The sequence below is a fragment of the Leptosomus discolor genome, chromosome 18 (genome assembly GCF_034619465.1).
Source record: "Leptosomus discolor isolate bLepDis1 chromosome 18, bLepDis1.hap2, whole genome shotgun sequence".
NCBI classification, from domain to species: Eukaryota; Metazoa; Chordata; class Aves; order Leptosomiformes; family Leptosomidae; genus Leptosomus; species Leptosomus discolor.
In genome coordinates this window covers 3,565,535-3,591,930 of record NC_141408.1, presented here as the reverse complement: position 1 = coordinate 3,591,930, position 26,396 = coordinate 3,565,535, and the positions used below count along the sequence as shown (strand labels likewise).

General features: G+C 39.6%; 1 protein-coding gene across 7 annotated transcripts in view; it reads left to right on the top strand.

The window, feature by feature from the left end:
- The window catches only part of CUX1 (cut like homeobox 1), a 283,475-nt gene that overhangs the window by 50,709 nt on the left and 206,370 nt on the right, over positions 1-26,396 (top strand). For 6 of the 7 annotated variants that reach the window (XM_086475311.1, XM_086475313.1, XM_086475310.1 and 3 more), the window contains exon 2: positions 2,030-2,140. The exons of the other annotated variant lie outside the window; for it this stretch is intronic. In XM_086475311.1, the coding sequence (XP_086331437.1) occupies positions 2,030-2,140 (111 nt within the window). The remainder of the gene's footprint in view (positions 1-2,029; positions 2,141-26,396) is intronic. 7 annotated transcript variants of the gene reach the window in all.

Here is a 26,396-nt window from a genome sequence, read left to right as displayed (position 1 = left end):
CCAAACCAAGATCTGGTGGACATATTGCCCTGTTTTTTTCCTCAAAGTCAGAAATAGAGGGTTTTTTAAGCATTACAGTGACAATATTTAGGTCACTGGCTCCAGCATGCTGCCTAGCTTCAAATCCATTTGTCATATTTAGCTTTTTGATTAAGATAACTATAGTCCATATATTTATTACACACACACCACACTCCCCAAGTCTCTTTAGTTTGGTAGTAATAAACCTAAAGGGGGGAAAAAGTATTGTTCCTTTTGAGTTGGAAACTACAGAAGGCTCCCCCCCCCCCGCCACTCCAGAGGTCAAACTCTGAAGTCATGTAAAACACACGTACATCCATTCAGTCGCTCAAAGTTACAGGATTTACCTATACAAAAATGTAACTAAAAATTTGGAATTAGGCTTTTTCACAGAGTATCTAGAAACTAGCATCTACGTGCTAGTCCTGTACGTTTTGTTTTGGTTTGGTTTTTTTTCAAACATGCAGAACTGAGATTCTGGCAGATGTCCTGTAGGTACCTGCTGTCTGTTCCTGTTTCTAACACCTCTGCAAAAATAGGAAGAGGCAAATCTTCTGGTTTCCCATTTTGTTTCCCCATGCTGGGTGCCCAGTTCCACTGGGAAGTGTATATATGACCCAATGCATAGAAAAGTTTTACACTAAGCATCTAGTAGTAACCAAATCTGCTTTACTGTGTTGTTTGTGTATGGTGGTGTCAAGAGATGACCTGGTCAGTGACTTGCCAACTACTGGGAATATGGAATTAGATCTGACAAAAACTCCCAGGCTTGGTTTTTTTGGTCTGGTCCATTAGAGGTGGTTGAGTTAGGAACAAAAGCCAGTGGCTCAGCAGGTTTTCTGGTGGAGAACACTGGGGGTTTTGCATGCAGGTCGGAGGCATGTTGGCAGCGTGATGTGATGCAGGTAGCTGCAGAGGAGACCTGCTTCATGTCTTGCTCTAGCATGTTGTTCTCGCTTCTCGTGAACTTCTTTCTCATACCCAGGCTTTTCTCTTTTTGAATTAATAAGGGGGGAAACCAGTAACTCCAGGGCTCCAGGTGACGTGGGGAATGAGGTACATAGCTGAGTGGAGGGTTTAGCCTTTTTTTTTTTTTTTTTTTTGATACATGGAAATGCTGCAGAAAAAGAATCAACTGACACAGAAGATTGAGAGTTGTTGGCTTATGCACTGCAAAGCGACCCATTCAGTCTGTTATGGTGACATTTGGAAGCACAGCACTGAGTGAAGAAACTGGGGTGGGGATAACGCACTTGGACGAAGCTGGGCGATGGTCTGTAGGCTGGGCCTGTGCTTCAGCCTCATGGAAGCTGTTGGAAGATGATCTGGCATTCATCAGATAGTTAAAAAGAAATGTTTTGGGGAGGAAATGGAGATACCTGCTAAGAATTTTAGAGGAATAGATTCCAATAGTAGGAAAAGATAATTTTGTATTCAAATAAGGAAAAACTTAAATGGAAAACCAGCCTTGCAGTGGGAGTATAGAATTATATACAGTATGTCATTTGAAATGAAGAGTCACTGAAGCATAACCAGTCTAGCTGAAGTATAAGGTTAGCCAGTATTTGAGTTACTCTATGAAAAAGATTTATTAATTCAAAAAGGGAAAATCCAATATCTTTAAAAAGCAGGCAGGTGGAAATAAACCTGTCTTGAACATGTCCAAGACCTGTAATCTTCACTGGATTTTGGAAATTATTAGGAGGTGTGTATTGCATGCCACTGCTGCTATCCTGTGTAATATTGTGGTAAACCATGAATGCTTTTGAGAAAAAGGGTGACATTTTGGTTGCAAGATGGAACCGAAAAGGTTGGAGAACTTCACTTGACGTTATTCAGGAGGTCCCATTTCTGGAAGTTTGGTGCTCTGTTCTGTACTGCTCTGTAGTTCAGCTGTCTTGATGCTCTGAATGACATGATGTACATATGAGCTTTTGGTTTTATTTCTGCGAGAAACAGAGCTCTAACCATAGTTTGGTTTTTTTGTTTGTTTTGTTTTTCTTGACAGAGAGAGCTTGATGCCACAGCAACAATATTGGCTAACCGGCAAGATGAAAGTGAGCAGTCTAGGAAAAAACTTATTGAGCAAAGTCGCGAGTTCAAGAAAAACACTCCAGAGGTAAGGAGAAAAGCTATTCCGGTCCATTGAGTTTCTTGCAGTAGTGTATGGTATTAGGTCTACTTTCATGTTGAGGTTTTTTTTTCCCCCTCTTAATGGTTTGTTTCCATGATTTTTCTTGTATGTATTGCTAAGTCCACCGTCTTAACGAAGACTTCTTGCCTTTGATGGCTTTCTCTTCAGGCACTTTTTGCATTCTGTAAATAATGAAATATGAATTGACGTTTTTGGAGGAAGTATGAGCACTGGCCTTCAAACAGGCTTGCTCTGAATTCTGTAATAATGCAAAACCTGGAGAATGGCAAAAAATCTTCTTCGCTAATCCAAACTCTCTCAGCACTTGGATGTAGAAAGTGACATTTCACTGCCTAAATAAATACATATCAAGGGCGTAACTTCAAAGATGCTCATTTTTCCATCAAAAATCAAATTAAGTTTTGATGTTGATTTCACTGGAAATGCAACAAGGTCAGTGCTGATCTCTAGAAAACTGCGCTTGGAGGGTGCGCATCGCACGGAGCAGGTGGTGTGTAAAAGGTGTCACGGCCGATGCCGGGCGAACCTCCGGAAGGTGCCTGTTGCACGTAGGAACCTGGGAGTATTTGAACTCTTTCATGCTCCCATTAGCACACATGGTGTGTGTGTCTGTGTACATGTATGCGTAGTTACGTCGAAAATACGTATAAACTCATTTTGTTAACTGATGAATGCATAGCACCGTGTAGGGCTTGCCGTTTGTTTGGTTTATAGGTTCCCCCCGCCCCAATGATTGCCAGCGATCTCTTGATCCAGGAGCGTTCTGGGGTTTCAAAGCCCGTTCCAGATAACCGATACACAAGTATTAGTTCCTTCCAGGTATCTTCATGGGACAGAAGCAGCAGGCAGCATTTCTAACCTGTTTTGCTGCTTCTCAAGTAGCAGATGCTGCTTTGCTTCCTGTTGGTGCAGAGGGAGAGATGCTGGAGGATCTGACCCAGACAGGGGAAAGGGAATGTTGGAGCAGGAGCGACTTACAGGGAAGGGTGGGTGTTTAACTGACACCCCGAGGCAGCTTTGTGGGGCAGAAATCCATTCCCTATGTTAGAAGAAAATTCAGAGGCTGCAGCTTTGAAGGAACAGAACTTTTCAAAAGGAGCAAAAGAATATGGAGAGTGAATGCAGTAGCTCTGAGAGGGTGGGGGATGAGTTGATTCCCTTTGCAGGACAGAGCAAACTATTGGGGAGGAAGGAGAGAAGTGAAAAAATATGGAGGCTATAGGAAATTATACAAAATCCAGAAAATAAATAGACTTCTGGGGCCACATTTTCAAATCGTTTGCTAGAAGCTTAAGTTCATTCTGCAAGGCTTAACTTGAGTTTTCTGCTGCCTTCTGTGTTTTTCCTGTAAGGACAACGACAAATTCTTCAGAATGTGGCTATAGCTGCCAGCTCCTAGCCGGTAGCATGTTTACAGATGTGTTTCAGGCGGATTTCTTTAGGCAAATTTTATTTTTATGGAGCAGAAGGTTATTGTGGGGAGAAACAAAAAAAACCCCTCAACCAACCAACACTGCGTTTTCTAAGTGCATTATGAGAGGGCCTTGGTAACTCAGTGGGACTTACATACTCTATGTAGTTAGTTCAAGAGATATAGAGGGAAAACAATATGTATGCAATTAGTTCTTTCCAGTAAGCAAGTTAGGGAAGTGAAATAATTTGATAGTAAGGTTTTAAATATAATTTTACAAAACAGAATTCTGTAGCCTCTATTCTCTTCCAAAATATTATATGGAAGGTGTTGTATTCATTCAGGGACTAGGTTGAAAACAGTGGCTCTGAACGTCCACAGTGTTTGGGGAAATTTGGATCTCTGCTAAAATCTACATCCTCAACTTTTGTCCTGGGACTCATGTGAAACCACATTCCTTTGTAAGCTTGAATGGATTTTTTTTTTTTTTAAATATATTTTTTCTTTCTCTGTCCTCTCTGTTGTGATGCTCTTTCTTCAGCTTTGTTTCTGAAGAGCAGCACAACCTAACTTCTCTTCTGCTTTCACTGACAGATAGAAAAAATGAAAGTGGGATCAAAGAATTAGAAGAAGGTATCCAAACTGTAACAGTAGCAGTCTGCAAGGGATTTGATAGGCAGCTACTGTTCCCAGAGGCATGGAGAAAGTAGTGCAGATGTAGATGGTCTGACAGGGCCACCCTCTCCTGTCTAAGGTGCTTGGTGTGGTAGATGTGGGTGTGAAGAGGCAAAAAGTTTAAGCTTGTGCACTGTGTGTTCACCTTCAGCTGTTTTCTGCGCTCCCCAAAAGGAAGGGGAGTCTAGGAATACTTGTCAAAGCTTAGACAGTCTTGGAAGACAGAGGAAGATGAGAAGGCAGGATTATTAACTACTTGACCTGATTTTTACCAAAACTGCAACTTTGGCCAAAAACCTGTCCAATATGGTGAGAACATCCTTGAGGCGGGCAGGAAACACACAGTGAGCCACTGGCATTTCCAAGCTGATACATTTATGTTACTAAACCACCAAACATGCTCTTTTTACTAACAAAAACGTTCTGTAGTAGAGAACCAGCTTGCATGCCGAGCCGTTCTTCAGGTAAATATATAACTCCGTGAACAGCTTAGTTTGAATTTCCATGATGAAGAAAAAACTTTCTTGGTATTAAAAAAACGCCAGAGCGACAAAGATGGAGTTGTTAAATGTAACTATTTGTTTCAGAAGTCTGCTTTCCATTTTCTTTTTTGTTCTGCATACATCCCTGCCAGTGCAGTAGTGGTTTAGCCTGTTCCAGCATCTCTTGTCCTCTGCTGTAGCCGGTCTCACCATAAATCAGGAGGCACGTGTCGATTGTCTGGCCTTGCCTTTCCTGTCCATTGCTGCCTGGGGTGTCCTCTAGACTTGCCGTGAGGTCTGCTTGAAAGCAGCAATCTCCTGCGTAGCAGAAAAGGATTTGAAAAATTACTAATGAAGTTGAGGATACTTCTTGTTCTTTTTATTTCCAATATGTGACAGATCTATTTGGGTCATTTCTGCCTTCCTTGCAAATTATCAAATTCCTGCAAAAGAAATATAATATTTTCATGTTTATAGGATGACTCTAGGGCTTTTTGTATTTAAAAATGTTAAAATACTATTTCTGACTTGGCATACTGGGAGACGACTCTGGGAAGAAGCGTCTCATGTTTGGGAACCTTATGAGAACAGAAAATTCAGTGGTGGCTGTTACATGCAGAAACTTTCAGAAAGGGTTCTTAATTCCTGTTACTGTAAAAATACTTTTTAGTTCCTCACGCCTTTTAGGAGGTCATATCAGAACTGTTGCTCGTAGATGTTTTGGGGTATTTTCAGTCTCAGTGTGTTTCATTCTGAGCAGCTGCTGTGGAAGGCTGAGACTGGTCAGGAGATTACTTGAAATGGCAATTTTACATGAGTGTTACTTGGAAGACATCTCAAAATATATCGTGTGAATTGCCACCCTGCATCAGATGATTATTTTCTTATAGCGATAATTCCTGAACTATTGTGACTAACTGTGATCCTTTTGGGGTATTTTAACCTCTGTGAAATCCTTGGTCTAATTCTTCCTGTCCTTATATGACGATTTTGGTGTGAATAAGCAAATGTTTGAATGACCATCTTTGAGAATTTTTTTTTGTTTTAGTCTCTAAACAATTTCAGTTGCACAGGTTAATAATTTTTGGTACAAAGTGAAGATACTTCTTAATGTTGATAACTTTACCTTTGTTTCTACCCAGATTCCTGGTTGAGTAACTACTTTTTGCTTACCTGGTTCTGTTTTAAACATTGAAAAGCTTAATCTAATACTTCCCCAGTGGTGCCTACTTTTTAACCTAGTCAACAGCAGTAGTGAAAAATATCAGAAAACAAATAACCGAGTAAGCCTAGACTTTGTAAATAAGTAATATGTAATTGTTAAATACACAGGGAAGACAGTAATACTTAAGCCTGTTTAACCTATAACTCTCCATTGCTTTCCTTTATGATTCAGCCATGTAAACTAGATAATGCAGAGCTAAGCTGGCTATTACCAGGCTCACCTGGAACATGGGTCATTAAGCTGAGCACAAGACAAAAGACCAGCCTGAGAGCCCTGGGCCGGCTGCTCTTGGGAAACAGAGTAAGATACTATTTTCTGATGTGAGAATGAGCTCTAAAAATCTGTCAGATGTGAGGTGCCTGCGTAAAGCATATGTTTGGTTACAGAGGCTTAGCCTGTGAGCTTGGGCTTTGGTCCCTGGTTTTCCTCCTGGTGGTAAGCTGAGCTGGCGATTCCTCACTGTTGTTGCCCTTTACTGTTTCTGGGTTGCAAATGTACTCTATTGGTGAGATTTAGAAAGTCAAGATTACCTTTAAATGTTCCAATTGACATCTGTGTGTTGTTAAGCAGATTAAGGATTGAATTGGCAGAGTTGTGGAAGGACATGGGGGGACCTGTGAACATACGCATACGACAGCTTCAGTGTGTTCTCAAATAAATAGCTTTAAAATGCCCTGGAAAACGGAGTATTGGAAGGTGCCAGAAAACAAAATAAATGAGCATACGAAAAGCATATTTTAACTCTAAGTGAATGGATGTGGCTGCCTGCTCACCCCAAGCACTTTATAAACAAATACAAGTTCTGCAGCACGACGGCGATGTTGCCACCAAGGACCACCCAGGGCTGGTGTGTTCCCGTGAGCTCATGCCTGTGTGTTACTAGAGGCTGGTACGGCCACGTGTACTGTACTGACACTGTAGGTACCGTTTCACGTGATCAATCCCGTGCTGCCTTGGTTGACTCTGACGAGTGACGTTTACCTGCCCACATAAAACCTGGCTCTCGTGGCTGCCCTTGGTACCTGAACTGTCGCCATCGTCCCTGTCCTGCTCGGTTACGTTTCTGTGGTGCCGCTGCCGCAAAAGAGAAAGAAAGATGAGCCTGAAGAATATTTTGTTACAAAAGTCATAGTTTTATTCATGACGTTGCATGTTAGGGTGATGCGTATTTTTAAGATCCATGTTTCTTTACAAAAATAACGTTATAATTGCAAGTCATAACTAGCTAAAGGAAATGAACGCTGTTATTATGCAAGGGCTGAATTTTTTAAAATTTAAAAGTCTTAAATCCTTAGTCTCCACTGTTTCTGGATCACTCTATTGAATTATCCAGTCTCTACAGCAAAAGATAATCAAATTAAGCTTAAAAAAAAAAATTAATTCTGCTGGTTGAATTAGTTCTTGAAATGAGAGGAGTATCTTTCTAATTGTCGGTAGTGAATTGTGCTTGGTTCCTAATGACTTTGCACAGTCAACTTTGGTCTAGCCTGTGCAACAAGATGAAAAACTACTGAAAATATAGAGCCTGTTTGAAATGGTTGATGCTCTCGGTCCCTGTCTACTTAGGGGTGAATATTGATCTGCTGCCATCTAGAGCTGGGTTGTTCTACTCCTTTTCCTATTTTTTTCCTTTTCCTTTTTTACCTTTTTAAATTTTTTTTTCTCTTAAAATTTTCTTTTATAATTTTTTCTTTTCTTTTTTCTTTCCCTTCTAATTTTTTAATTTACTTTCCCTGTGTGCCTGAGAGTGCATAGTGTGTGGATGTTCCTTCCTCCCCTTCACCAGGATTTTGCCAGGAACACGTAGGAATCCTATTAATTTTGGAGCCTGAATGTGGAAGAACATACATGACATTTTAATGTAAAAATTAGCTAGCATAATACAACTAAATGCAGTTAATACAGTTTGTAAATAGTAAGTGTCTCAGTGCATGGAAGGGAATTAAAAAAAACCACCAAACACCTTTCGATGCATTTACTGACTTATTAGTTAAAAATTATTTCAGAAAAAAGATGAGGAAGAAATATGCTGCTGAATTCTCCCTCCCTTCTCTTTTCCCATGACTTTGAAAAGGAGAGTTTAAGTGTTTTTTGTTAAGAAGAAAGGAATTTGCAGTGAAGCAGTTTGGTCAAAAAGAATATTTTCTGTTAATTCATATGACTCAAATGGAATTATCAGTATTTAATTCTATTATAAAATTGTTTTGTGTTTTTAAGATTCTTCATATGTTTAAAACATTCACAGAATGTTAAATGCATAGGATGCTCTCCTTGTTGTGTTAAAACATCACCATTTCCTTCTGTAAAAAACAAAGCTGTAAGACCAGAGAAGTATGACTTGTCGTACAGGTTTGGAACGAAGATGAATACCTGTCCTTTAGGTTAATGATATTTAGGTGCCATGTCCTGCCTTTCAGTGTTTTTGTTGAATATTGCTATTTTATCAAGAGGTTCTGTTTGCAAGGTAAATGATGTTTATGATAATTTATACTATATGGGCTTGTTATTTCATAATAAAGACATATACTATTACGTAACTTTTTGCAGAAAATAGTATAATATAGCCCCATGTCTTAAAATGTAACCTCAAAACTAGTCTTGTGGAGTCAGTTAAGTTAAGTCAGTTCTAACCTTACCCTGGAGGTCCCTAATTCCCAAGTTCTCACTAATTTTGTTGTCATTATTTAATACATATTTGACATTAGCATATTCTAATTGTTAATAGGAAAACCATCAGTGTTTCTGACACGCTTTTCTATATTATGATCTCTTGCTGCCTTTTCACTTTATTGGAAGTGAGGGAACAATAAAAGTATTATAATTCACAGTTGTATTTTTCTAGGATTCTCATAAAACTGACCTCCATTTTTCTGCACATTGACCATTCTCACTGCTATAATTACTAGACATGATTAAATTCTTTTAAAAAAAATTGCCTTTATCACCCACAAAACGCTAAGCCAGACTCTCTGGCAGATGGCACCTCCCCTGCTATTTGCTCTGCACACATTGCTTAATGCTCGCAGTGGTTCTTCTGTAGCTCGGTGCCTTGAGGAACAGCAAATCCAAGCCAGGGACAAACCTTTTGAACACGTGAGCCTTTATCTGGTCTACCTGCTTAATTTTTCTGTGTTGCAATATAGTTGTGAATATTCCCCCTGTCCCTCCAAAGCAGCGGGTCAGTTTGTTGATTAAACTGACATCCATGGTTCAGTGAAACTTGTTTGTTTTCTAGAAGCTGAGCAATTTTGCTTTTCTTAGCAGGGAAAAAGTGGCAGCAAAGGCTGTAGGTGGGCAGCAGGCTGTTGGGTTGCAGAATCTGTAGAATTTATTTTGAGATACAAGGACCTGAGAAGGTCCTTTTACAAAATGAGGCCATACTTTGGGGATTATCAGGATGTTGGATTTCACGGCTACCTGTGTAGCTGTACAACAACAGTTGTAAAGGTCTGAAATCTAGGAGAATAATACCCTTGACCTGCAAAAGAAAAGATCATGCACTGTATATTACTAGGCAGAGAAGTTTAAATCAATGTATTTTTCTGAAACCACATGATCTAGGATACTTTGAATTACTGTCTCTGTCTCCATTTGCTTTTAAAATGTCCTTAAATCAATTTTCTACAACACATTTACCTCAAAAGTCTTTTTATAAATTCAAAAAGATATGGATGGTTACTTTATTCAAGAGTTCCAAAAATATTCAAGAGGGAGACACATCTGATTCACCTGAACACGTTAGAGTAGCTGAAGAAATTAATTACTCTGAAGTCACTTGCTCTTAGTAATGTAGATTTATTTTAGTTAAGCATTTTTCTGGTTAAACATGCTTGACAGCTGAAGAATGCATTTTTCTTCTAGCAACATCAGTTGTAGGTATTAGATTTCAGCAGTGTCAAGGGTGCTGTATTTTGCATTGCAGAAGAGGAGAATAGGGGATATTTTTTGTATTTCTGTGGTTTACAAAGGGACATACTTGTAAGCAAATATTTACAGTTTAATCTCTGCTGTTAAACATTTGATGCTACTATGAATTTCTCCTGTCACTGGGAATGAAACAATGCAAAGCAAATAGTTTGTTTTTCTCAAGTTGTACTTGCCTTTGCGTGAACTTTCCAGTGTTGACCTGTTTGGAAGCCGGCCAGAGCGAGCGACTGAGGTAGAGGGAAAGCTGGGGAGTGGGAGTCTAAAAGAGGAGAATGTTTTCAAGGTCAGAACTTGAAGGAAAAAAACTTGATCTTTCGGGGTATTTGTCATCCTTCCTCCTGCAGAATGGTTGTAGTTTAAATAAGTGTGCATGAAGACTAGTAGCATGATTCCCTGAATGCATAATTGACTGGTTTTTAAGGGAAAATATTTCCATTTATTTAGCTGAGATTTTTCTCACTGTGGTACCGACAATTAACAGCTATTGTTATGTTACTTACAAAGGTAAGTGTAAAACTGGGAATTTCTATATGGATCCTACAAAGACAAAACTGACTGCTCTCAAAGCAAGTCTGAAGTTCAGTTCCTAAATTTGCTGTGAGCCATTTGAACAATGGTTTGACTTCTTTTCAAGACTCCTAAAAATAACAGGCAAGCAAGATACCTGCTCTTTCTTCCTATGTGTATTTCCCAAAAGAAGAAATAATTAAGCATCTTCAATTAGTACTTTTTCTTTTTGCTTTGTGAACAAATATGCTGTAAACCTACTTCAGTCCATCTGATGGACCACCTCAAAGTTGTTCAGGTGTAATTAAAGGAACACATTGTTCTTATTAAAATTATTATGTTGTCATGAATAACTTTTTTAATCATAGTTGCCAGTTACAAGAGATTCTTTTTGTTGCTCTGATGGTGGATAAGTGAAAAGTTGGATCTGCTTGAAACAAGAGCAGAAACGATTAATAAGTTGAGTGAAAATGCTCACAAACAACATGACTAGATTACAGATTATAGTTGTAAGCTTTTCTGTTAAAAAAAAAGCCATAATAAAAAGTACCCCAACTTTCTGCAGGATCGCTCTTTTATGGTCAGTTTTGGGTGAAGTCTTGAGGTAGATTTTTAGGGGGAGAAATGTTTGTAAAATGCTCTTAAAACCTATTTTCTTCCAGAAATTTTTAGTATGTTTTGCTTGCTTAAAACAAAAACAAAGCCAAAAAAGCTTCCTGGTAACCATTTTAAGTAAATTAAATGACGTGTGAGAATTAGAGCAGTTGAGAGTCATTTTTATTTTAGAATTCTTTTTGCATTAACACATCTGCAGTGTTGATGAATATATGGAAAAATGAAATTGTGCTTCTATCCTGCCGTGTCTCCAATGTGACAATAAATCAACTTTTTTTCCTTTTAAAATGTCTGGCCTTGTAATTTATGTTTGCATAACCCATTACTAAATTCATAGTAGGTGTTTTAGTTGGCAGGCACAATTCCAGGGATTCAGTGGACCTATTTTAATATTGAGCTTTTGTTACTGTTAATAATTATGTGTAGAAATATAAGTATTTTCTTAATTACAAAAACTAGCTTGTTTTAGTTTTGGATCTCCTCTTGCTTCCTCGACACAAATTGTGCTTTAAAGCTTTGACAGAATTAGTGCTTTTTAGAGTTGAACAAAGAAATGGGTTTACCAGGTTGGTTTTTTCCATTTTTGAGAAAACAAAACCAAACCACCAAAAAAGTAGTAAAGTATAGAAAGTGAAGTTGTGATGCATCCCTGGTGCTATTTATAATTTTTGAGGATTCTTTTATTTTATAGTCAAGTTGTAAATATTTAGGCCAGCATCAAGACAGTATGCAAATAAAAGAAGTTTTATTAATAACCATTATGTGGACCCTGGTAATAAATATGTATGACTTGTAGGAATAAACCACCCAATAAATATAAAAGCCGTACAAAACCATTAACAATTTTTAATGGACTTGCAGATGGAATAATTTAATGCAACTGTAGTTAGTCAGGTTCCAGCTCCTATAACTATTTCTCATCTGCCTGAAAGCTTTCATCTGAAATACATTGCTACCATTCATGATTCCACCTTGTCTCTGTTTAAAACCATAAAACTGTGGTTTCACAATTTTTGAAGCACTAATGCTTATTTATGGCTATATTTCTGCATTTTTTAAGTACAGAGGTGGTTATTTATCTAGTGAACATACACTGACTTTTTAAAAATGAAGGTTTTTATTGGCAGCAGCAGCACTAGACCAGTGTTCAGCAGCAAAGATGGGGCTGACTGGCCCACCTAGTTGGGAGTCAGGTGTACGCATATGCTGTGCTGAGCTTAGATCCTCACCGAAACACGTGTGCCAGTTTGTACAGCAAATGAGACAGACCTGTGTACTTGGAGGATCGGTTCATTGATTATTACTCTTAAAGATTAAAGCTATTAAGGACCAGCATGAGCTCATGCCCTTCTGCCTAAAAATGGTTTTGTATCTTTTCTCATGATTCTCTGAATTTCAGGAAGCAATGAAAAAAATCACCTGCTTCAGCTCATAAAGAGAAGCAACTGGTTTGTTGAATTGGCTAACGTAGATGGAGTATCATCGCATCTTGTAAAAACTTCTGCTGTGGTTTCCTATAGGTTTTGTTTCCTACTGCGTCAATAACGGGGCTGCTTTGAAGTGTGAGGACGTGTCTGTCAGGTTGCCAGTTTGTCTGAGTGCGGGGAGGGGAGTGGGCATCAGCGACCCTCTAATGGGCAGGATGTCACACAAGAAATTCCTGTGTATAGGCTGAATGCTGATAAATGAGCAGTTCTGTGAGAAGAGGGACTTGTAAACATTCTGGAGTTTTAAAGGCTCGTATTAAACCAAAGCTTTCATTTAGTGCAAGATAGTGCTGGGAGTGCTTTTTAAAAATGCCCGAATCTGTTAAGACTTCTCGGTCCTGTTTGTCAGAAGCGATTTGAGCACTGAAGAGCTGAACTCTTACGCACTTTCAGTGCACTTTAGGGCATGTCTACACCTGCAGCGTAGCTTTGCTCAGTCTGCTGGTATGACCATGGGTTTCAAATGGGGCTTAATGTGTTCCCTGGCTGCTACCCTTGGCTGTCAGACGCGTGGGGCTTCCTTTCAAGCTGGCTGGCCGAGCACGGCTTCGGGACCGTGCTGTATCGCAAGTTCGAAATGCCAGATCTCTGAAGGCTTAATCAGACAAATTAACCTGTTGCTGATTATCCCCTTTGCCTCCAACTTCTGTTCACGAGCAGCTGAAGAACTGGAATGGGCAAATAAGCAGCAGCACTAGGTTTGCAGGGAAAACAAGAAGCTGGAGGTGGGCTTGGGGCTACAGTCACCTGCAGCACCTTGGCAGGAACCAGGTTACCCTGGTCCCTGCTGTGCCCATCAGAATCCCTGAAGCACTTGGCTATCGTGAAACACTGCCCATCGCTCCCCATGCGAGCTTTTAGAGCTTTCCTGGGCTAGGCAGTGCTCAGCTGGAGGAGCTCAGGTCGGGTTTGCACATCCCTTTGGCACTTTGGAGCACTGCACTCTAAGGGTCTAGCAGAAACCAACGTAGTGGTTGGATCCTGCGAGTGGGCAAAGGTCCCGAGGCCAGGCAGCGTGTGTGGGCAGCTCTTACTCTGCGCCTGTGAGAAGGGAAGGAAGATTCCTGAAATGCATTTGTCTTCGCTATCAGAGATAGAGACAAAACACATTGCTAGCTTAAAAGGAGGAACTGACCACAGTAAAAGTGAATTCTGTTTTGGCATGATTCCTCTCCTTGCTGCTCTGCTCCTCTCGTCACCCTGTGCCCTCCGTGGAGACGCTTCGCAGCACAGAGCAGCTGATGTCCCGTCTGGCCAGGGTCCATCACCAGCCTGGCTGCAGACCTGACGGGAGGGGATGCTGATGAGATCAGTAGGGTTATCAATCGTCTGGATGCTGAAACTCAGCTTAAAAATCAGGAGCTGAGTGTGGACAAGAGCACGCTGCAGCCGCGCGGCGCTCCCTGAGCGTGATGCACCTTTAAACCATGCCACCTTACCACAAACAACACATAGGACTGCCCACGGTGCACTTGGTTCATCCGTGCGGTTAAAATAAGGGTGGTAATCAAGAAATGAAGTGCTGCTTTGTTAGGAAAGGGAAGATATTCTTAGTAAAAAAAAAAAAAAAAAAAAAAAATCAGGTGACTGGTTGAAGTAGTTCTTCAATTAATGCTTGATAAAGCAATAAGCCAGTTTAAAATGTACTTTCAGTTACAGGAAAAGGCATATATTAAGCTCACCTGTTGAGAGGATTATCTCTGCTAAACACACTCATTTTACATGAGACCAAAATAGATCCTTAAAAAATTAATACTGAAATAGGTTTACAGCTGATAGAGAGATTTCCTTCAGACCTGTTTTGTGGTATGCTCATCTGCTTTTTCAGGAATTTTAAGCATTGAAGGAATGAAGTCAAAGCTGCTGCTTGTCTTTGAAATGGATGCCTCTTTGATAAGCCTCTGATCTCTGTACCCAGAGTTGTAGCAGCAGATTCAAACACTGATTGTAAAATTGGGAGACTAAAATGTAGCCACGACAGCTTCAAACACTCTGTCTCTCTGTCAGATTCAATGCACAGGACATTGCCAGGAGTTAAAACGATGCAAAATTAAAGTAGCCTACTAAATTTACCTGCCATGGAGAATCCACAAAAGAGCTGCCACTTCTAATCCTCAAATTCGTTTCAAATTATTATTTTTTCAAATTGGACTCCCTGATCTCTTCAGCTCAAGCTGTTGTACAGATTTGAAGAGCTGTCTCTTCTTGTCAGATCACTGGTTTAATAATAATAATATCTTACGTTTATATAGTCCTTTTCATCCCGCAGCTTCCTAAAGTGCTTTACAAGCTTTATATATACAAAATCGAGCAACCACCTCTTGGGTGGCTGGTTCTAGTCAGCCGGAGAAGTGGCTGGCAGCTGGTACCCTCACCTTCCTCGTTTGCTTAAAAGCATCAGGGAAAAGTAAAAGACACTGAGATGATCCCAGTTCATCCCAAGGGGATGGCGCCTTCATCTCCTGCGACTGGGAGCTAGAGCCAGTGCAGGGGTGTGCTGTCCACCCCAAAACTGGGGACATGGTAAAGAAAAACCATCACGATGGTCTTCCTAGTTTTGTTTTGTGATTATTTTTTTTTATTTTGGTGTACTCATAGTCTGAAAAATACCTCAGTCTCTGGAATTTGGGGGAGCAACAGGAGTAACTTTGCATGACTCCTTTCAAAAACATACATGTGAAAATGCAGACACCTTGAATATAAAGCAGTTATTTAAAAAAAAAAAATCCATACCTCAACCCAAATATTCTTACTCATCTGGTTTTTGGTGGAGACTGGATGGACAGCTAGTTCTAACCTGTCAGTAAATGCATTGCAATGGTTTCTTTAAACGTCCAGCAGCTGGGGATGAGTGTGCAGAATAGATTTTTGTCAAATTAGTTCTAACTCTTGAGGTAATAATTTCTGGGAGAGGAGAGGTATTGAAGTGGGATATGTGCTCCTCATTAGTGGAAGAGGCACAAATGAGTTGAGCCGCTCTGCATTGGTTTCTGAAGGAAAGAAGAGCAAGAACACACTGACGGAGGTTTTAGGCTTGCCATTAATACCATGAGACCAGTTGTCTGTAATGATTGATCTAGCTTATTTTTTTCTTCTGTTAGTACTTCATGTTACATTTTTGTTTGGCTTCAAGTTTGCCCTTTTCAAGATTGCTGATGCTGGAAGGCAACTACATTTAAGGAAAAAAAAAAAAAAATCAGGCTCCTTTGTTCCTAAACTTAAAAGCCACTGCCACGTCTGAAGAACATCCCACTGTGGTGTGTTCGTCTGCAATTTGGATCATGCCCAACCTCATAACTTTTTAAAATTATCCTGAATTTTTTGTTCTTGATACCATTAGAGTCCATTTACTGTGTCCAGATTCACACTGAATAACCCTGCCTTCTTCCTTACCTACCATTTGGGAGCATAGGGATGCTAAAGAGGAAGGCTCCTCTTCTGCGTGAGGGGAAGGGGTTTTACTTCCATGGTTCTTGAGAGCCAGGAAGAGGGAAAGACATGGTCTCGAAGGCCTTAAAAATGTGGAAAAAAAGAAAGTGTGCATCCATAGACATTAATGCTAATGGACACTTACCCTGCCTCTGGCTGTAAATTATTGAGATCCTGCTTCTATCTGGTAATGCAACTTAATCAGAATCTGTTTTACTGCTTTGACCCCACAGGGAACTTTCTAATTTCATGGTTTTACATTTTGTCTAGTCACTGTACTGGGACTCTTTGTATCCAGCCTCCTGGTGGGGTTTTGAAGAGACAGGTTCGTTTGTTTACCTGAAAAACCAGTATTGGGATGCTACAATCCAGTGCCATAGCTTTTTCCTGCGCTCCGTCAGTTGATGGTCAGTCGAGAGGATACAACTTGCCCAGCAGTTTGCAGTCCTGCGCTCTGTTCAGGACCTGGAGCGACTGAAGATCCCTATGCCGTGAGCTCCTGAGCAAGATCCCCCCAAGGCAGACTGCTGCCAAGGGCTCTCCTGTGCAGAGGACCTCTTTCTATGACTCCTGCATCTTGCAGCGTTTTCAGATTAAAGCTTTTGCTTTTATATCTCTGCGAATGAGATGCCTGTGACATTGCACCTTGCCTCCTCGCAGCCTTAGCACTGGGTTTGGGTTTTTCTCAGTCTCCCCATGGGCAACAGCAGCGTTTCAGGGAGGAAGAAATCTGGAAATCGGCTCTACCAGTTGCTTTAGATACATGTGTGCAAGCTGAAGGTCAGTTATGGGACTGTCCGAACGCATGACCGTGACACAGCATTTTATAGCTCCTGGTGGAGGTTTTTTACAAGGCTGTACAATGTGGCGTGGCGTGAGAGCTCGCCTTACCTATCCGAATGCGGCCTCTGCCACATGGGAGGTGCACACTCGAGCCATCTGCTGTTACTCCGTTAAGGACGGTCACTAATTTTGTACTCTGCCAGCTCGAAGAGAGCTCTTACCGTGACATAGCACAGATGACAAGGGGAGGTGTTTCTACATTGGGTAGAGGCTGAAGGGTTGATGCTGCTGCAGGTCAACATCCTTTCTGCTGTAGAACTAAGATGCAAAGTCTGTGTGTCGTTTCCAAAGAGACTGTTCCACTGTCGCGTTTAAATTCAGTGTTGGAAGGAGCTGGTGTGCAACAGCATGTTAATGGTGATACCCGAGGAGAGAGACACTATGGTGTATTCTTTACCCACGCTGACTGCGAGGTGAACAGGGCTCATACATCTTTCAGTTCAGTAACTACCGTATCTTTATTCTCTTAGCCTAGTCTGCAGGTTTCTTAAAGGGATTACACTCCCAAGCCTGGGACTTAAAGCTAGTTTTAATGAGTTTGATGAGCCTGTGTAGCAGACTTTCGTAGAAGCCTGTCTGTCTAAACAGCAGTTTTAATAGCAATTCCCTCTGCTCAGGAGATTAGCAAGCTTAATGCTTTGAGGGCTTCTTCCCCACTGGATGGTGGCATATAAAGACAAGCTCTACTGAACAGTAATAGTCTTTGCCAAAAAAGTGAGTATCTTTAGACTTAAAAGTTGCAGCTCACTGGAGTTGGAGCTGTCTTTGTTCTTTGTCAGCACTGAGGTATGAAGAGTTGAGCGTGTAAGCTAAGTGCTGTTGGATGCTCAGCTGCATCTCTATAGGCTTTTACCCTAGAGTTCCTCACCACTGTCTTTTGTAGCAGATACTACTTGCTGATCTCCTATAAGTGATAATTTGCTCAAAAAAACCCAAGTGTTCAGGTTACTTAATAAAGTAATCTGTGAATTCATATTGTTTATTTAAATTTCTGTTGAAATTTTTTAACTGTGAGCTAGCTAAAAGGCTCTCATGCTCTGCATATCTGTGTAGATTTGTGTATATATATTTATACATACACACACAAAAGTAGTTCTACTTACAGATGAAACTGGTAATGGTGTTTTAGAGCGTGCTACAGTAGCTCTCCAATGGACATGCTTTTCCAGTAAATTCTGTGTCTCAGCAGTCGTGTGAGCACATTTTTAGATGTGTGAATACATGTTAAATAAGTCTTAGAAATAGCATCTGATAAGGATTTTTTTACATGAGCGTAACTGGGTAAACTAGGTAAGTGTAGGTGGTATGTTTTATGGGGTATTTGACTCTTAAAACCCGTTGCTGGTCCACAACCGAATACTGCTGTTCTGTTTTCCAAATCGGTGTCATTTTGGAGCAAGGAAAAAAGATTTCTGCATTCCTTCCTTTTTTTTTTTTTTTTTTGATAAAAGACAAGAGAGACACAACAAGTTTTGCACATGAGCTTTTGAAATATTAGAAGCATTTTTGGGGAGATGGATTAGCTGGCAAGGTGCGTATTGTTGAACTGCCGTTCAGAAACAAAAGCAGCTTTATGGTGGGTACTAGTGTTTTGTTATCTTATATTCAATCTGATCATACATTCATTTTTCTGACCTTAAAAAAGGGATTGTCTTGTCACAGACCTGGGATGAAAAACTTTGATAACTTTTCCAAAAGTCCCTATTGTGATGATGATCACACACTAAATTCTTAGACACGTTCAGTTTCCTTTTTTAAAAATATCTGCATGCTTCAGAATACATTTAAGAGAGAAAGTTGGTATTTTGGGGGGTTCAGGGGCATCATTGTCTGTTTTCTGCACTTATTCTTTTAAATTACACAGTCTTTTTAGAACATAGCCTTTTAAAATGCACTGCTACTTTATGCCTGTACATATGACCCTGTACAGTGTGGAGGGGAGAGGAACTTGGGAAAATATAAGCTAAAATTTTAACATTATAAGTTGTGTATACTCAGTAATCGTTCTTTTATTGTTTGGATTACTTTCAGCTCTATAAAAGAGGGTGAAAAAGTGTTGGGGTTATTTTCTCTGTCGATACAAGTAAATGCTAAATGCTTAGGTATGGTATCATCTGCAGCATTTAAGGATAAACAGATACTTAAGTGCTCATAGCATCTCTAGGCTTCTTTCTTCCTTTGGGATGATTATTTGAAGGGAAGAGAAAATGGCTCACAAGTCCTGACTTGTTGCTGCCAAATAGGAAAGTCTGTAATTGAAATTTTGGCATTGCCTGCGTGTCCCTTTCATAAGTATGTGCTTTTTATCTTGCAGGATTAAAAAAACTGGAAGTGAAAAACAGTCAGGTGTAAACGATGTTACATGAAGTCTTATTGCCAAATCTGTGCTATTAAGATACAAAGTATTTTTATTGAAACAAATAATTTAGTTTTACCAATGTACTGACTTTTTCTTGCTCTTGGAGTAGGAAAATTGGCAATTAATATTCCAATAATCCAGTCTTATGGAAAGATTTACCTGTTGTCAGATACATTGTAATTTAATATGACATAAAATCTAGTGTATTCCATGCTTTGATATTCTTCAATCTGATCTTTTAAATTTTGTGTGAGGAATCAGAATGGGATGTTGGAATTAATTAAAGTCCAGAACATTCAGCAGCTACATGTGTTGACTATAGAAGATAATAAAGGGATAACTGGTAAATTGGGTTTTAATTGGATTATTTAAGACCCTTGGACACAATAGTATTGAAGTGTCTATTAGTAAAATTTGAACGTTTTCTATTGTGTTGACGGTTTCTAAAAGCTAAAAGATTGGCTTATAAATGTCAGTGAAATATGGTTTCCAAATGGCAAGTAGATATGTTTGTGGCTACTCTGCTGGTGCTCCCCCTTTCCCCCCTTACTTAGGAACAAATCCTGTATTTGTAGTATGGATTTTCATACAGTGATACACAGTCACAAGTGGTGCCAACAGCAGAATTGTACTTGTTTAATAAAAGATTGAGTAAAAAGGAACCTTGGTTTTTGGTCTTCAGTACATTCACTTTATGAACTTAACGTTCTGGAGCCAAAATAAGAGAATGGTATTTAAATCTATGAAAAAGAGCTATTTCTGAGAATTGTAGTGACTTTTATTAGATGAAAAGGAAATATTAACCTTAATATCAGTGGGTGGATAAAAATCATTACATTTATCTTTTTAAAAACAGGGTCTTGCAGGTTGAGATCTTTGGTTGGAGTCTTTCCAAGGCCAGATGACTAAGAAAAGACAACTCCCAAAGCTGCTGGGTGGAGTTCCTAGACTGGTACCAGCAAATTCCCAGAAAGGAAAACAATTGCTCCTTAATTGTAATTCTTTAATCCAAAGATTATTCACTTATCAATACTCTAAAAATATCTTAAATAGTTTCCCAGAATTCTTAAGTATAGCAGTTCCTTTAATTGGGATGGAAATCCTGCTTGTGCAGTGATGGTAGATGTGCCATAGGATGCTTTTAAGTATTTGAGAGCAGGAAGGGAGAAGAGAGGTGAAAGAAACGGAAAATTAAACGAGGTGCAGTATAACACGGACTCTTGACCTCGAAGGAAAGACTGGGAATGGTCATAGTGGGATCTAAACCCTTAACTTAAATTTTCGGGGAAAAGTGTCTATTTTTCTAATATTGCCCTTTTTCTATTGCTGGACTGTGTAAAATTGCATTTTTGTGACATTTTCAGATAACAAAACCATACGTTTTTTCACTATAAGTAAATCAACTTTTCTCAATAGCCCTTGTAGAGTGTTATGTATTCTGCTGCAGTTGTGGGTAGATGCCAGATTTTTATGTGCAACCTGACATAGTAAGTCTGTGTGAAGGAGAAGCAGGAGTATGTATTGCTTTAATGCTTGTAAAATGCTTTGTAGATAAACGCTTTTCTGATAGAACAGATTGTCAGAAATCTGTGTCCTTGCCGTCACTTTTTATCATGCTTTTAAAATTTCAGCTGCACCTTTCTATTGTATTTCTCGTGCATGAGCTAATTAGGAGCTAGTTCGTGGTGAATTGATGAGAACATTAAAAATCAGAGATTGTTCTCCACACAAAATCAGTTACTTCGTTCAAAACGAAATTCCAGGGGTTGATAATTTATAGAATTTGGAATTTAACAAAAATACTAGGTGTAGAAATTCTTTTGATTGTGGAAAACATCTTAATTGCTTTGAAGAAAATACCAAATTTACACAACTAGGAAGTTTGTTGTATAAAATTTGCTCTTTCATTGTTTGCTTTGTATTTACTGTTAAGTTTTTACGTGAAAACTGAATTTTAGATCCTTAGCCACTTGCCTTGATTTGTATCAGATCTGTCCTTAGTGGTGCCAGTAGAATGCTTTCTACCCCATATCCTTTGGCACCTTCTTTTGGAGGAAGAAATCATTGTGGCATGGAAGTCTTGTTTAGACTTTCAGGACAGATTCTCCTCCTGCAACTACTTAACACTTTAGGAACACCGTGTGTTTATTTTGCCCTTAGGTTGGACCTGCCAACGTAGGAAACCAAGCCAGAGGCTGCAGGAATTCCCAGAAAAAACTTCCCTCTCAGCTGTGAAAGAGAAATGTTTACCAGGAGGTGAAGCTTAGCAGTGGGATTATTGAGCAGGGCGACTGAGATGGCAGCATAATCAATAGTGACCTTGCTGTGCAGAAGCGTTTGCATCCAGGACACCTCTGTGGCAAGGGAGGTAGCCACAAGAGTTGGCAGCAAAATAGTTTTGCATTATTTTGAAAGTATTTTCTGTGTTTACTGTAGTATTAGAATATCAAAACCTAAAATTTCACACGTTTAGTTCTGGCATCTGGCACTTTGAAAAACAGGTAGTAGCTCTTAATCCCACTTGTTGATACACCTTTTGTTTCGCTCTTTGGTTGCTTAGGAGCAGCAAGTGTCAAACCTGACTTTCTAACTGCCTGTCTACAAGTCACACGGTAATTGAAAATACATACTGTAAATGCCTGTAGGAGAAAAGTTCCATTTTTATTTGCTGACCATCAAGATAACTCTTAGTGGTAATTAACCCTTGACCTGATAAAGAGTGGAGCTCGGTACATTATCGATCAAGTCATAGTGTTGAATGCCGTATCAAACGGCGAGATTTTAAAAAGCAAAGATTTTGCGTACAAGGACGTGTAATTTTCCACAGCTCGCAGGACAAGATAATACTGTCTTAGGAATCATGAGCGAGATGAGGAGTGCTGTGAGTACGAATGGACACAAATGATTTGGTTTTCAGGGAAGTGGAGTGCCTCATCCTGGCCTGCATACACTGCATCGACATCTCTCTTCATTTCGCCATCTCTTTCCTCAACCTCTTTTGGTCTTGTGATTAGGACTGATCAGATTAGTATCTTCTCGAGTCTCTTACAGGTCCCTCTTCTAATTCTTGCCAGAGGCTTAATGGCTAGGGCTTTTGTTTTTGTTGGCAAGACTAATGGTGGTGTTTTCTTTCCATGGACATGATAAGGTTCTAGTATCGTTTCTGTCAGGTTGGTAGTCTTTAGAAATTTTGGTGGCTTATTTATGCCAGAAGTTTGAATACTCCAGCTTGTACTCATTCTGGATCACTCTCTTAAATCCATGTAAAATAGCAAAGTAGAAGTGCACAGTAGGGGAAAAATTGGAAGAACAAACCTCTGGGTAGAATCTCAGTGTTAGTTTAAGCAGATCCAACTGCAGTGCTGCTAAAGGAGATGGTCTCATCCTGCACTGCTTACATATTCTTATCGCCTTGCTTGCGGATAGATTTTTACGTTGATCCAATTTTATTTCTCTTTGTGCTTAAAAGTTAGTTATTTAAGGACTGGCAAACCCGTCAGTAATCCTTACGTGGGATTATTTGCATGTGCTTATGTAACATGTTTCTCAAGACTTGGATCTTGCAGGATAGAACTCTATAAAAATGTAACCAAGTACAGTAAGTAGAGTTCCTGGGCTGTAATGATTTCTCCCCTTGCAGGAAGGGCATAGTCGATGTCTTCTGTTCAGGCTTTTCTTCATCTGAGGAGACTGATTCTTCGTGGTTGCACTGAAAAAAACAGACAACCTCCCAGCTTCTCCTTTCTCCTAATTTGACCCCATCTAAAGAAAGTTGCCTGAAGTTCTTGCTTTTCTCGTTGACTGCAGTGAGCAGGTCCAAACAGGACTCTTAACTTTCACCAACTGCCTTATTCTGGGTTAGCTCCATCTTATCATGTGTAAGCCTGTTACTGGCCTCAAAGCTGGAAGTGCGATGTTCCCCAAGTAGAGGTATTTGGGAATGTTTCTCATAAAGGAATTGTCTTGAAGTGCCAGTTGATCAAACTAGACTTTTCATGGGAAGATGTTTTGATAAAGTTTTAACTGGGAATGGTTGCTCCCAGACAACCCATCCAGCGGGGAAGGAAATGACCTGAGATGAGGTCTGGGTTGATGATCTAAATGCTTGTCTGTAACAAGGGGGATTCAGATCAGGATCCCTTTGCTGAAGTGATACCATGGCATTAACAAGAGTCGTCCATGCCCTGCACGGATGATTTAACACTGATCTACTGAATTAGTTTCTATTGTGAAGGCTTTTCCACTTGTGGTGCAAGGAGAGGTTATGGCTTTAAGGTGAACGGGTTGTTCTCCTGAATTGTAGTTTATGTTGTGAAGACTTTTTGAGACTTTTTCAGAAAGGCAATCTAATCCTGAAAACAAAAGGACTCGTGATTGCCTTAATCACTTGGGGTTTGTGACAGTGACAAAGGGGACACTGTTAGCTTCCTCCCTCCTTCCTTGTACTTTACCCAATTTTGGATGGCTGGGGAGTGAGTTGGTAGTTTTCTTTATTCTGTTTTTCCTTTTTAATACTGAGAGGTTTTGTGGGAAGGGAGAACTGCCACATATCTCTGCCTCATTGCATGCAGTAATGCCTTTGCAACAAATGTGGGATATGTAAAAGTGGTACCTAATGGTTTCCCGTCACCATCTGTCCCTGGTAAAGACCTTGAAGCAATGTGCTTGAGGAAGTCCTACCCCCCGCACCTTGGGTGAGACTCATGGTGCAGGTACCCTGCATGCAGAATCTTTGAATCAAAGAACAGGAACAAAGATGAAGAAATTCCAGAGCAATTAACTTGTTGTGCAATATTTAAATTATTTTTAATCATAGTTTTACCTCAAATTATAATTTAAGATATATCATGTAATCACTAGTAATACAAAATGAAAATGGAAAGGGCATGTTCTTTCTTCTGAACGTTCTCCATATAATAATCAGCTAATAACTCTGTCTGCTTTAATTCAAAAGTTCCACTTGCTCCGTTTTTAAGTTGGCAGGCTGCTTTTTAATTCTTCTAATTTGTTGTAACATGTATGAAATACATGTGTTAATTTGAGTAAATACAGTAAAGTTAATCAAAGGAAATGATTACAGAAGGAACCCAAGAGGGTAGCTAGTTATCGCTCAGGAAGGAGTTATGTACTTCTGCCAAATTAATTAAATACTACTAGTTAAAATCAAAGGTTAGTGATAAGAATCTTGTTAAATTTTGGATCCAGGTGACTTGTTTTAATGGATGAAACGATGACCCTTTGGTTGAACCATTCTTTTTTGTTTTCTTGTAAAAGCCTAATAGGTTAGTTATTCCCGGCCGTCCTCTTGCACTTTTAACTCTGAATTTCCGTATGGATTTCCCTTAATGGGCTGAGCAGTGAAGTTCTTTCTCCTCTCTCACATAATGCTTCAAGGTTGCTTCACTGGAGGTCTATGCACTCATCGAATCTGCGTCACTGCTAAGTGTCCCCACTCTGTTAAGAGAGCTATAATTAACTTGCAAGGCACTAGTCAAAGGATTCGGCAACGTGCCAAGAAATCAACCCCAATTACTATATTCACGTTGTCAGTAATGCCCACTTCACAGTTTCTACTAATTTGAAATGGCAAGTCCCAACTTCCCATAACAAAAATTACCATTTTTGCACTGTTCTTCTATTTTCTGCTTCTTATTCTGTTATTTTGACTCCATTAAATTACTGTTGTAAAGAGAGTTAAAAACCATCTCAGAAAATTCTCACCAGATAATTGCAGTGATGTGATACAAATACAGTAGATCCAGAGTTCTACAGCTTCTTTTTAATACAGTTTAACAGAGACCAAAGGACAGAGGGAGGGAAAACCCCAAAAATGGTATTTAGGTTTCATCAAAACAGTGTCTGCACATGCAAGTTATGATTCTTGTTGGGGGAGACAGATCAGTGCTGCCATTGAAAGTGTGTTCGGAAAGCTGGCTTTTTCTTCTTTTTGATCCCTGTGCATATACTACCTTTCAGATTGTTGCATTTGCTGTCCTGTTGATGCCCAGTTTCTTATTTAAATAATTGAGTTCTTTTTTTTGGGCTTCTCTTGAATGGGTTTTCTCAAACATTCCATAACCAGATTCAAACGTTACAGGGAGTTGGGACAAGAAAATATTAACTTAATCTACATGACAGAATAATGCATTTCAAAGTATTTTTTGGATTTCAGTCTTGTAGTGCAGGTGGCAGAGGCGTAACCTCTATAACCTCTGCATTTTTCTCATCTGGAGGATGGAGTCTGTAGTTGTTAGATGTGCTCTGAAACACTTCGAGTGGGATGATGGCTCTAACAGAGGAGTTATTTCTATGACCTCTGCTTCTAAGATCCTGCCAGGCCGATCTGATCCAGCTTTTATCCTTCAGTATTCAACAAATGTGATTATCTCTTTGTAGACTCCTTTCACTCCCATAATGAGTTCCTGGTTTGTCACCTATTAATAATCTGATATGGAGAACTGAATTAATATGGTCCCCTGAATTTCTCTAAACATTAGCTTAAGGGCTAGATCATTGGGTGGGAAGTATTTTAATTCAGTGGCTTCATGTTCCTTAGCAGATAGTGGTTTTGACAAGAAGATTGGTTATGTTGGTAGTTCACTGAAGCACATTCACGGATGGGTCTTTATAGTTGTAGCTTTACTTTGAATTCCTACGTCACACCCTTAGGAGTAATGCTTTGGTTTAATTCCAACAGCAAAAAATAAATTTTGGGGTTTTTTTGATTCTAGCTTCCATTAACTACCATTAATTAAACTACCAGAACTACTGTAACTACCATGGTTTTTTGCCCTGTCAATAGCCAGAGTTGATGAATTGAGTGGGCATGAAATGCAAAATTCTTACTCTGCAAAACTTTCCAAAACTGAATATTTTCACCTTTCTTGATTGGCACAACCTTACAAAGAAGTAAGGGGTTTTAAAATATGTACATTTAAAAACAAACCAAAACCATACACCCGCTTCACACCTCCTCATTTTTGCAGTTGGCCCATGCCCAAATGGCCAGTAGCATGGCAACCAGGATGTTTTTCTGGGAATTGGCATTCTACAGTTTTTGCCTAGCTTGACTCAGAGTGACTTCTTGCGGTGAAGCACAGTTCCTTTCAATCAAACTTAAATCAGTGCTCTTAAAGACTTGTTTTTAAAAACGATTATGATACTGGGGTTGATTAGCTTCAATAAAGCTAATTTGTTAGCCTAAACTGGCTGTGGCCACTGGTACATTTATTGGCATTTTCAGTATTTTTGGAGTACATC